This window comes from Coloeus monedula, assembly GCF_965178545.1.
Source record: "Coloeus monedula genome assembly, chromosome: 26".
NCBI lineage: Eukaryota > Metazoa > Chordata > Aves > Passeriformes > Corvidae > Coloeus > Coloeus monedula.
The window spans coordinates 1860314-1872995 of record NC_138806.1 but is presented as its reverse complement, the minus strand read 5'-3'; the positions used below and the strand labels follow the sequence as shown (position 1 = coordinate 1872995).

General features: G+C 60.6%; 1 protein-coding gene across 1 annotated transcript; it reads left to right on the top strand.

Annotated features, from left to right (window-relative positions):
• The first annotated feature begins 4746 nt into the window (after nucleotides 1-4746).
• Nucleotides 4747-9293, top strand: LOC309582371 (myosin light chain kinase, smooth muscle-like). Its single transcript, XM_082297483.1, has 10 exons — nucleotides 4747-4853; nucleotides 5718-5797; nucleotides 6674-6764; nucleotides 6886-7089; nucleotides 7331-7548; nucleotides 7959-8082; nucleotides 8161-8313; nucleotides 8473-8593; nucleotides 8673-8763; nucleotides 9100-9293. The coding sequence occupies exons 4-10, from the start codon at nucleotides 6983-6985 to the stop codon at nucleotides 9234-9236; spliced, it is 951 nt and encodes a 316-aa protein (XP_082153609.1). The 5' UTR covers nucleotides 4747-4853; nucleotides 5718-5797; nucleotides 6674-6764; nucleotides 6886-6982; the 3' UTR covers nucleotides 9237-9293.
• Nucleotides 9294-12682: the final 3389 nt, after the last annotated feature.

The window sequence follows — 12682 nt, the reverse complement described above, 5'->3', positions numbered from 1 at the left end:
TAAAATAGGCCAAATCTGGGATTTGGGTGGGGAGGAAAGGGACAAATCCACTTTCCCCTGGACTGTCGCAGTATGACCAGTAGTGAGGGGGACAGAACCCTTTTTGCAGAGCATGGGGGGCTGGTGATGTTGGTGCCACATCCCAGGAAGAAGCTTTTAGGCATCACCCTGGCATGGAACCGGGTGCCCCCAGCCCCTGTCCCTGTCCCCACGGGCCCCAGGATGGGGGCACTTGCCCTGGCACAGCCCCTCCAGAGGGTTTGTCCCTGTCCCCCACCCCTGTCTGTTGGGATCTTCACGGGAGGGAGGCAGAGCCATGTGCTCTGGGATGCTCCTGGGACATGGGGCTTGTTCCTGGTACCCCCCCCAAGCTGTCAGATGTTCTCCCTGTGCTGACCCAAACCTACAGAACACCCCGCTTTTGGGATTTCTGTATCAGGAGCTGTGACATCAGCAACTCGAGGCCATATCAGTCCCCAACTAGTGCAGGTGGGGTTTGCCTCCCAGTGTGTCCCATTTCTGGGATTTTGTGCTTTCAGAGGGACAGTGCTTGATGACCTCAGCCATGGGATCCCCTGCCTGCTCCTGCCCTTCCCTGCTTGTTCTGCCCTTCCCTGCCTGCTCCTGCCCTTCCCTGCCTGCTCCTGCCCGGAGCAGAGCACAAGGGGAGCACAGAGGGGTTTGGAGGAGCCAGGAGCAGTCTGGGGTGCTGATAACCCCCAAACCTCCGGGCGTTGGACTTATCTCTGAGCCCAGCTCCGGCCCCTCTGTCACTCCCCTGTGGTGTCTTTAGCCACTGTGAGGCTCTCTGAGGTCCCATGGGCCATTATTTGTTACCCCATGGGGTTGTTGTCAGGATCCAGAGGCAAACCTGCTCCCCAGGATGCTTCCTGTCCATGGGAGCACTGTCAGTCCCATCCCTGACTGGCTTCACCTTCCCAGGGCTGGAGGAACAGGTCCAAGGTCCCGAGGCTGCCTGGAGGAGCTGGATTAGCCAACCCCACACAGGGACAGGCTCGTTCCCCAGCTGGTGCCAAGATACTGTGGTTTATAGATCCAGATTGATTTATTTTCCATGTGTTTGGGTCTTTTCCAGCCCTATTTTAGCTCCTCCCCACCCCGGCCTGTCTGGCTGAGCACGACCAACCGCGACTGCCACCCCTGGGTCCTCCCACCCCTCATGACATCCCAAAGCCGGGGTGCCACGACCCTTTCCACACTCTCAGGGATAATTTTGGGGCAACGGATGTTTGCACAACCCCAATCCTGCAGAACGGGGTTTTCCCCCAGGACCCAGCTCCCAGCACCCACCATCCCAGTGCCCTACACCCAGCTCTCCAGCACTAAGCTCCCAGCATCCATATCCCAGATCTCCAGCTCCCCGCACCCAGCATCCATCACCCAGCATTCCATGTCCCGAGCATCCCCGCGCTCCCAGCTCTCCACACCCTGGCTCTCAGTGTTCCCAGCACTCCCAGCATGCATCAGCCACTGCTTCCAGCTCCCAGCGCTTCCTGTGCTCCCAGCAGCACGCAGCTTCCAGTGCTCCCAGCAGGCATCGGCCGTCGCTCCCAGCACCTGCACCCTGTTCCCAGTATTTCCAGCATTCCCAGCACCCACCTCCCAGTGCTTCTAGTGCTCCCAGCACCCAACGCTCTGCACCCATGTCCAAGTGCATCCAGTGCTTCCAGCATCCATCTTCCAGCACTCCCAGCACCAAGTCCCCAGCGCACCCAGCTCTCCACACCCATCTCCCAGTGCTCCCAGTGCTCCCAGCTCCAGCACCCATCTTCCAGTGCTCGCAGCACCCAGCTCCCAGCACTCCACACCCATGTCCCACTGCTCCCAGCACTCCCAGCATCCAGCTCCCAGTACTCCCATCTCCCAGTGTTCCCAGCGCTCCCATCTCCCAGTGTTCCCAGCGCTCCCATCTCCCAGCACTCCCAGCATCCAGCTCCCAGTACTCCCATCTCCCAGTGTTCCCAGCGCTCCCATCTCCCAGTGTTCCCAGCGCTCCCATCTCCCAGCACTCCCAGCATCCAGCTCCCAGTGCTCCCAGTGCTCCCATCTCCCAGCACTCCCAGCATCCAGCTCCCAGTGCTCCCAGCACTCCCAGCATCCAGCTCCCAGTGTTCCCAGTGCTCCCATCTCCCAGCACTCCCAGCATCCAGCTCCCAGTGCTCCCAGTGCTCCCAGTGCTCCCATCTCCCAGTGCTCCCAGCATCCAGCTCCCAGTGCTCCCAGCACTCCCAGCATCCAGCTCCCAGTGCTCCCAGTGCTCCCATCTCCCAGCACTCCCAGCTCCCAGCGCTCCCAGCATCCAGCTCCCAGTGTTCCCAGCGCTCCCAGTGCTCCCAGCTCCCAGTGCTCCCAGCATCCAGCTCCCAGTGTTCCCAGCGCTCCCAGTGCTCCCAGTGTTCCCAGTGCTCCCAGCATCCAGCTCCCAGCGCTCCCACTGCTCCCAGTGCTCCCAGCATCCAGCTCCCAGTCCTCCCAGCGCTCCCAGCATCCAGCTCCCAGCGCTCCCAGCGCTCCCAGTCCTCCCAGTGCTCCCAGCATCCAGCTCCCAGTGCTCCCAGTGCTCCCAGTCCGCGGCCGCTCCCCCCCCGCGAGCGCTGCGGGGCGCCAAAGCCGGACACGTGTGCCCCGCCAGGCCCCGCCCACCGCGGGCGTGACCCCGCCCATCTCACCCAATAAGGGCATGGCCACGCCCATCGCGTTACGCAACGCGCCGGCCTCGCCCAACCCGGAAGCCCCGCTCCGAACGTTCCCGCCCCCAGCGCGTGCGCGGCCGGCCCCGCCCACCAGCGGCGCCCCCGGCTCTTGGCCCCGCCCCCTGCGACCCCCCGTGTCCCCCGAACCCCCGTGTCCCCCCCGTGTCCCCCCCGTGTCCCCCCCGTGTCCCCCCATGCCCGTCTACCCCCCCCGGGGCCCCCGTCTCGCCCCTCCCACGTCCCGCTCTGTGCCTTGGTGTCTCCCCGGTGCCCCCCGACCGTCCCAGGTCCCCGGTGCTTCCATGTGCCCCCATCCCTGCTGTCCCTCTGTCTCTGGAGCCCCCCGTGTGCCCCCATGTCCTCTGTGTTCCTCCCATGTCCCCCGTCCCCTGCATGTCTTCTGCATCCCCCCATCTGCTCCCCATGACCTCTGTGGGCCCTTGTGGCTCCCGTGTCCCCCCGTCCCCAGTGTCTGCTGCCTTCCCTGTGTCCCCTTCATATTCCCCGGCCCCCCCCCAAGGCCTCTTAGCACCCTCCTGTGTCCCCATGTCCATGCTGTCCCCTGTGTCCTCATGTCCTTCGTGTGTCCCCGTGTTCTCCACATGCCCCTGTGTTCCCCGTGCCTCCCAAGTCCTCGGTGTCCTCCATGTCCCCATGTCCCCCATGTCCCCACACACATCCGGCACATGTGCTGAGTCTTCCTTCCCAGGGAAATGGGAAGCAGGGGCCGTGTCCCCCTGAGGTCATCGAGCCCTTCCCTCAGGCACGAGGGGATCAAGGACAGACAGACACCCAGGACCCACTGACGCGACCCCGTCCCCCTGTGCTGTCACCCAGCACCAAGGTCCACAACTGAGCCCTGCGGTGACAACGTTTATTGTAGGACCTACCAAAAAGTGGAGGCAGCTGAATCTGCACAGAGGGTCCTGACTCAGCCTAAAGTGGGGGGGGGGGGGGGCTGCAGGGGAGGTCGGGGTGAACCAGAGGGGCCTGGTGGGCACCCCGTGGGCAGCACGAATGGGTTTGGGATTGGGGGTCACCTGGAAATCCCATCCTGGCCTTGCCAGAGGATCTCTCAGGCAGATGGGGACAACTGGATTGCCAAAGCAGGAACACATAGCTGCCTGGATGCGACTGGTAATTATTAATTAATTATTTTCATTAATTAATTAATTTTCTAAGGCACAAGGAGAGGGTGTCCGTGGTGGGTAAGGCACTGCTGGACATTTCAGATGGATCACCTTTCCAAATCCAAAAGCAAAGGTGTGCGACAGGGCCGGGGCAGTGGCCAGTAAATGAAGTGCTGTCGGTAACGAGAAAATCCCAAAGGATGGATTGATCTGCTCGTCGATCCCTGGACCAGCAGCCAGCTTTTCCTGCTGTTGATGTCTCGTGGGCATGATGCTCCATCCAGAGGGAATGCGGCTCCCGAGGGATTCACCCTCCAGCCACGTGCTCGATCCTGGCACATCCCGCAGGGACGTGGGTGATGCCAGCCCTCCACAGATCCCCCAGACCCCAAATCTTTGTCCCCTCCGGGCCTTTTTCTGCTCTTTTTTCTGCTGTCGCCGGGACCAGCGTCAGGCCAACACTGACATCAAGTGGCTGCCGGGATCCCTGGCACTCCCGGGCTGTCTCCTGCCTCTCCGTGCGCCGGGAGCAGCCCAGCACCGCCCGCCCGGCCTCATCCTGCCCCGGACAGGGACCGAGCCACGCCGCAGGTGCCGGGTGTCCATCACCGCTCCCCGGGCGGGCGGGATGCATCCAGCCGTGCTCCATCTGCCTGTCCCCAGCCAGGCCACCCCGTGTCCTATCCTGTCCCCGGCAGTCGATATCGCAGCGGGGTCGAGCCGAGCGCTGGCGGCACCGCCGAGCCCGGAGCATCCACACGTCCCTCACCCCCCGGGAGCCGGGGGGGACCCCTGCCCACCGCACCCCCGTCCCCAGCTCTGCCCCGCCGCCGGCAAGGTCGCGGTGACAAAGGCACAGCGAGGTCGTGGTGACCCTGCCATTGCCCTGGGGACATTCGTCCCCTAATCCCTGCCGTGGACTTTGGCCGAGCCTGGGAGCGGCACTGGGACGCGTCTGGCGGCGCTGGGACGGCCCCAAATCTCCCCGAGACCCGGCTCCGGACAGCAGGTAACCCCAGGTGACACCCCCTCTGCTCCGGCTGCTGTGACACTGGGCTCCCCAGGCATTTCGGGTCCCTGTGAGGTGCCACTGCCTGATCCCCGGGTCTGGAGACAGCTCCGGGAGGAAATCACGGTGTTCTTCCCATTTTAAATCTGGGCAGACTGGGCAAATGGCAGCACCGGGTGCCAGAACTCTCCTGCTTTTGGGGAATAAAAGCTGGGAAACGCATTTTTCCTCCAAACGACCTGGTCTGGAGGCCCGGAGGAGTTTTGCAACTCCCCGTTCACCTTCATCCCCTCTTCCGTGAAGCCGAAGCCCAGGGCTTGTCCTGGGGAGAGCAATGGCTCTGCTGGGATATTGACTGCAGGTGGAGCAGGGACGGGGGGCAGCTGTGGGTGCTCAACCCCTCTGCAGGAACCCACCCATGGGTGGGAAGGAGGCAGGGGTTGGCCGGGGCTGGGCTGACTGTGGATTTAACCCCTGAGAGGTTCTGGGTTCTGGATAGGGGCTGGGAGGGCAGAGCAGGGCTGGCGTCTCTGCCCTGTAATGAGGTGTGTCAGGTTTCTGCAGCCGTCCTGCCCTGGGGTTCCTCTGCCTGAGCCCTCTGTGTTGCAAACCTGTGGCCCTGCACGGTGCCAAGTGGGGTGTTGGGGGTGTTGGGCCACGGTCTGAGGACGGCTCGCTGGGGGTGGGGGTTGTTTATCCCCCAAGTCCGGAAGCGCTCTGCTGGGAAGGAAAGGGAGGGGAGAGTCTGGGCTGTTCCCAGCACCGGAGTGGGAGGGATGCTCCCAGCTGTACCCCGAGACATTCCCATATGTGTGGTCCCAGTTGTCCTCAACCTCCAGCATCACCCCCTCCTTCCCTCCCCAGCTCCCCAGTGGCTCTGCAGCGACTGGGAAAGGTCAGGGACCTGCAGGTGGCCTGGAACAGGAGGGACTGGACAGTGACAGGTCAGTGCTGTGGCTGTTGGGTTGGGGTTTGGGTGCTGCTGCCTGACACCCTTGGGTGTCATTGTCCTGTCCTCCCAGCCTTTCTGGGGACAGAGTGTGGTGCGGATGTGTAAGGAAGCAGCTCCTTTGCCCTAGAAGTGCGGTTTTCCTGGGGATTTCCTGGCTGATGTAAGACAGCGCATGGGGAAAACATCGGCTTGGAGCCTAAGACTCTCCTGGGAAGGGGTTGTCCCCATCCAAAAAGGGGTCTTGCTTTAAAAGTTGGCTTTGGGTCCATCAAGAGGGATCCCTCGGGGGGGGTGGGGAGCGTGGGTGCTGCTGAAGCGATGCCGGTGGTTTCCTGTGGCAGGGAGAAGGTGCAGAGCCCCCAGGAGCAGCTGGAGCAGAGACACGACTGTCACCTGCCCCAGCACCCCTGTCCCAGCTCGGGGCTACCAGAGCCTGGGGGACACATCCAGCTCCTGTCCTGACTGTGGCAGCGCCCTGTGAGGAGCTGGCAGCACCACGATGTCCCAGGCAGGAGGTACAGCAGAGCCCTCAGTCTGCCCCGGGGAGGCACAGGGGACTCCAGCCCTGGTGTGACTCCATCCATCTCCCTCTATCAGCACCAATCTCCATCCCATCCTGGGCCCACTTCTCTTGGACTTTTGATCCTAAAGGCACCTTTCACCCCAAACCTGACTTGCAGGGTGCTGGGCTGCTCCAGGGGCTCCTGTCCCCATGTTCTCCCCAGGTCCCATCCACAGTGTGTGGGAAGGGTGGTTGGTCCCAGAGGGAGCAGGGGAGACACAGAAATTGGTGCTGGAGGGGAAGGCAGGCCCCTGGGCCTCAAAGCATGGGGGATCCCTGCATGGCCCACCTTAATCCATCCCCCAGGAGCTGAGGAGGCCTTTGAACACTGTGATGTGGTCATCAACAGCCAGGACAAGGTTTCGGATGTGTACACACAGCTGGAGAAACTGGGGGAGTAAGTGAGGGTGCCATGTCCCCACCACCTGGGGGTGGCCCATGGCTGTCCATGCACAGCCCCGGGGGGATGCAGGCGGGTGTTGGTGGCTCCTCCATTCCTCATCCTCATTCTGTCCCAGGGGGAAATTTGGGACAGTGTACAGGCTGCAGGAAAAGGCCACCGGCAAAATCCGGGCCGGGAAATATTTCCGGACGCGCACAGCAAAGGAGAAGCAGATGGCTCGGGCCGAGGTGGAGCTGATGAACCTCCTGCATCACCCACGCCTCGTGCAGTGCCTCGACGCCTTCCAGGGCCCCACCGAGCTGGTGATGGTGATGGAGTAGTGAGTGGGGGGACAGTCAGATTTGGGGGTGGTGGGGCAGTGCTGGGCTCTGCCAGGGGGAGCTCTGAAGGTGGAGAGGGGCCCCTGTGTTGTGGGGTGTGGGAGGGATGGGGAACCTGAAGACTCCGGAATTATGAGTGGTTGATCCTCCCAGAGCACCGAGTCCGGGTTCTCTGGTGGGGCTGCCCCTCCTTGTAGCTGGTAGATCCCAAAGGGGTCCCCAGCACCTCGCTGTCCCCAGCGTGGCAGGTGGGGAGCTCTTTGAGCGCATTGTGGATGATGACTTCGAGCACACGGAGCCCAGCAGTGCCCAGTACGTGCGGCAGATCCTGGAGGGGCTGCACTTCATGCACGGCCAGGCCATCGTCCACCTCGACCTCAAACCTGAGAACATCGTCTGCGTCAGCCCCGACAGCCACTGGGTCAAGATCATCGATTTTGGCTTGGCACGGAAGCTGGGTGAGCAAGAAGGGGCTCCTGGAGGTCCAGGGCAGGCACTGGCACAGGGACAGGATCTGGCCCAGCACGCCAGCGAGGAGCTTGGTGTCCTCCTGCTTGGGACACCAAACCAGGGCCCTTCCTGACAACCACACGATGCTCTGAGGAAAGCTGGGTGTGCCCAGCCCTGCTGCTGGGCTGGAGACCCCCAAGCCCCCTGTGCCTGTGGGTGCCTGGCACACAGAGATGCTCTAGGAGGGCACCAGGACCTGCAGTGGACCTTGGAGGGCGGCAGCTCCCTCTGGGCACAGGGGCTCATCCACCTGGGGTGCGTTGGTGTGTCCTGTGTCCCAGACACCTGTCCCATGGCAATCCCAGCTGGACACCTGCCCCGGGGAGATCCCAACTGGCCTCCTGCATCTTCTCTGCAGCTCCAGACACCCCCGTGAAGGTGTTGCACGGCACCCCTGAGTTCATGGCTCCAGAAGTGGTCGCCTTTGAGCCTGTGAGCTTCTCCACGGACATGTGGAGTGTTGGTGTCATCTGCTACATCCTGTGAGTGCCCTCCTGGGCAGGGCAGGCTGGGCTGCAGGGGGCTGAGCTGTCACTGATGTCCTGGGGTCACCTCTCCAGGCTGAGCGGGGAGTCCCCTTTCCAGGGGGACACTGACATGGAGACACTGAGCAATGTCACAGCTGCCCAGTGGGACTTTGGGGAGGAGACCTTCTCGGAGATCTCCCAGCAAGCCAAGGACTTCATCAACCAACTGCTGCAGAAGGACCCCTGGTAGGGCCTGGGGGTGGCTGTGGGGTGCTGGGCTGGGCTGGGTTTTGGGGTGCTGAGGGGGTGGGCAGGGGAAAGCGCCGCCTGTTTGGTGGCGGGGACACTCCAGATGAGAGTCTGAGGGTGGAGCAGCCCCTGTGACCCCCCCTCTGTGTGCTGCAGCCGGCGACTCCCCAGTGCAGGGGCTCTGCTGCACCCCTGGCTGCAGCACCCCCAGCCCAGCAGCCCCAAGGTGCTGTCGAAGGAGAGGATCAGGCAGTTCCTGGCGCGTCGCAAGTGGCAGGTACCCGGCAGCGTGACGGGGACACGGGGGTGGGGATGGCTCTGGCTAAATGGCTCAGTGCTCCTTCTCTTCCCTGCAGAAAACAGGGAAAGCCCTGCTGGCTCTCAAGAGGCTGACCCTGCTGTCCCAGAGCCTGGAGGGGAAGGTGTCAGAGGCTCAGGATGAGGAAGGTGACGGCCCCTGAGGCACCATTCCCAACGCCCCCCCCAGCCCATTCTCTCTGCTTTGCCATCTCCACCTTGTGCTCCTGGCCAGCTTCTCCCTCTTTTTGCTCCAGCCTGGAGCAAACACCCCGGCCTGTCCCCATAGTGGCATCTCTGCTCCAGGCCCCAAGGGTCTCTCCATCCTCCTCGCTGTGGGGGGGTGTCTCTGATGCAGCCTTGGACGGGCTCATCCCACTCTGTGTGACCCAGAGCTGATCCCCATGGGTGCCTCCTGCACCTCCAGCACAGGAGGGAGGTTGGACCAGCCAGCTCCTCACCCTTCCATCTGCCCATCTCCTGCAGGCCTGGGCTGCAGCCCAGAGAAGGAACAACCCTCCGGGGCTCTGCCCCAACGAGGTCCCAACCCCTCAGAGCTGCAGACAGACCGGGACGAGGAGGAGGAGGAGGATGGTGGGAGCATTGCAGCCCCAGGGCAGTGACAGCGTGGCCCTGTCACCCCCATTCTGGACCACCTAGAGATGGGGATAGTGCCCCCTCCAGCAGCTCCCACAGTGCCCTGGCCAGCCTGGGGCAGCCCTATACCCCTCTGTGGGTCAGCTCTGGGGTGCCGTGGTGTCCCTGTGCTGCTGTCCCTGCAAGGACCGGGCACCTGCTGCCAATAAAGCACTGACAATCACTGCACTCCCTGTGCTGGTCCTTTTCCCCCCAAATTCACTGGGAGAGGTGGGAAAGAGCTGCTCAAGCTGTGCCCACCCTTTGGGAGCTGGGATCAGGCTCTACTCCACCTGGGTCTCTCGAGGAGTGATGCTGGCCATGGGCTCAGAAGGGTGTTCCCTCCTCAGCGGGAGGGTTGGCAGTCTGCCCTGAGCTCACAGGAGCCAGGATGAGCCCTGAGGCCTCTGGTGTCTCCATTTCTGGGCCAACTCTGGTACCAGTAGGGCTGGAAAATGCTGTGGGACCTCCAGGCTTGGCCTAAGGAGGCAGCTGGGGCAGAACTCGGAGTTTGGGGGCCCTGGGGAAGAATGACCCCAGGCACCAGGATGTGCTGGGGGACACCCAGCTGGGACAGAGGGTTGGGGGTCCTACCGGACACCGGGGTGACCACAAACCACCAGTGGGCCCTTGGTAAAAGGTGGTGAATGGCATCCTGGGCTGCAGGATGAGGGAGGGATCATTCCCAAATTCACTGAGGCCATCCCTGGAGGCCTCTGCTCTGCTCTGGGGCCCCACTACAACAGCGACATGGACACACAGGGGACAGTTTGATGAAGGATGAGGGAAAAACTGGAGCCCCTCACCCAGGAAGAATGTCTGGGAGAGCTGGGATTGTTTAGGGAAGAGAAGGCTCAGAGGTATCTCATCGCTACCTGAAGGGAGGATGAAACCAGGCTCTTCTCAGCAGCACCCAAAGTCCGTGGGCATGACCTGGAACCTCAGGAAAACACTTTATTACTGCTGATGGAGCACTGGCACAGGTTGCCCAGGGAGGCTGTGTGCTCTCCATCCTTGCAGGTATTTAAAACCTGTCTAGGCACAGTCCTAGGGCCCCTGCTGGAGCAGAGGTGTGGACCAGGTGCCCTCCAGAGGCTCCTTCCAGCATTAACCACCATGGGATTCCATGAAACCCCTCCTCCTGTTGAAGCTGGGCTGGGGGCTGCTCTCCCCCAGCACCTGCTGATGCCAGAGGCTTCCTGGAGGTGCCCTGGTTGGAGCAGCCCAGCCCTGTGCCCAGCGCCAGGGTCCAGCTGTGCCAGATAATGCATGGCTTCAACCCTTCCTCCTCCTCTTCCTGGAGCAGGGGCGAGGAGGAAACTGTTATTTTTATTAAACAGAACCGAATCCACCCACGCCGTGGAGGACACGTGTCTGAGAGCCACTGACGGGACACAGCTGAAGGGGATGCCAACCCTTGGAGCTGCTGTGGAGCAGTGATGACAAATCTGTTTTGGGCAGTTTGCTGAAGCCCCTGGAAGCTGGTGGCCATCATAGCAGGAGGATCCATGGCAGGATTTGGCATCCTGCAGCCTCCAGAGATGGTAGAGCAGCCCCAGTGCCTGAACCCCTTGGCTGCGGGCACTGTGGCTCTACTCTGCTCTTCTCTTGGGCTCATGGGGAGGAGGCGTCACCTCCCTGTCCCTGCGTTGTGGGACAGACTCTCCAGCTGCCAGGGCTTTATCAGTGCCCAGGCCTGAGCTGAATTTTTGTGGCAAGACCCTGTTCCTGTTAATAATGTCCATGGCTGACGGGTCCATCTGACCACGGGAAGCAGGACAGCACTGGAGGGTGGCAGATTGTCACACACCCTGCCCGGGGCTCGGTGCTCTTATCTCTTGGTGGAAATAGAAGATGAAATTTAAGAAGGAAATTTATTTGGAAACTTCTGTATGGACCTGCTGCTGGGGAATGGGGAGACCTTTTGGAAATCCCCAACGTTCCCTGCAGAAAAGGAGTTCAGGGGGGACCCTGTGGCTCTGCACAAGTCCCTGACAGGAGGGGGCAGCCAGGGGGGTCGGGCTCTGCTGGCAGGGAACAGGGACAGGAGGAGAGGGAACGGCCTCAGGCTGGGCCAGGGGAGGTTTAGGTTGGATATTGGGGAAATTTTCTTCATGGAAAAGTTGTCCAGCCCTGGCACAGCTGCCCAGGGCAGGGGTGGAGTCACCATCCCTGGAGAGGTTTAAAAGCCCTGTGGATGTGGCACCTGGGGACAGGGGTCAGTGGTGGCCTTGGCAGTGCTGGGGAATGGCTGGACTCAATCTCAGAGGGTTTTTCCAACCTGAATGATTCCGTGCTTCCTTGCAGGGTCCAACCCTGGCTCTCCAGCAGCTGTGTGAGACATCCTGACAGACCTCACCTGCTTCCTCTTCCTCCCATGTTTGCAGCAGGAGCCGTGAATTCCCCGCTCCAAGTTGGAGGAGAAACTCCTTAGAAACAAATAAACAAACAAAAATACTCCATATTCTGCCCACAGCACTTCCCATCTCAGAGTAGCAGAGGGAGGCTGAGGAACCCCTTTCCCACACATCACATCCCGGTTTTTACCCTCTATCTATCCCATGTTTTCCTCGTTACACAGATTCCAAACCCATCCCTCGGGAACGGCGCTGAATGTGCTCAAGCTGCAGATGATAAGCAAACACCAAGTTGCGTATAATCAATCCCTTGATGAGCTATTTACCATGTGACATTACCAAAATATTTCTGCTTGGGAAAGATGTTTATCTTCCTCTGTTTTCCAAACTCCTCGTGGCCCTGAAAATCCAAGTCCCAGGACTCCAGACAGGAATTTTTTTTCTCTAATCCTATATTTATACTGTAAAAACCTGATTTACCTACAGAAGAAACTTATTTACTGACAGAAGACATGTGTTCCTTCTCCTTCCACTGCTTCCCGTGGCTTAACACATTAAACTCTGCAATTCAGGAAGGAATGGAGAGTGAATTACACCTGGAACTCAGCACAGCCACTGAGAAATTCAGCAGTGCTGAGAATAGAATTCTAATCTCAGGATCTCACAGGCAAAGGAATTAAGATCTTGTCCTTCCATCAAGACACTCTTGGGTTGACCTTCACTTCAGCCACACAACCCCAGAGTATGTCCTCAGATCCTCAGGAATCCTCCATGGGGGCAGAAAGGATGAGTGATGTCCCGTGGGGAATCTTGAGAAGTGGTTCCCACCTTATCTCAGGTATTTCAGGTGCCCCCAGGTCCAGCTCTTTGAGGAACATGAAGTGGGGTCAGCTGTCCAAACATCCTCAAGTTTCTGGATTGAGTTTCTGGATTCAGTGCCAAAGGATCAGATTTAGATTTTAGACTGGCTGCACAGTCTAAATCTGGGAGCGCCTGTTTGGATGAGGGAATATTGCCTGGGTAGCTCGAACATCGAGAAATAGGATTTTTTTTTTTTTTTTGTAGACCTGCAAATT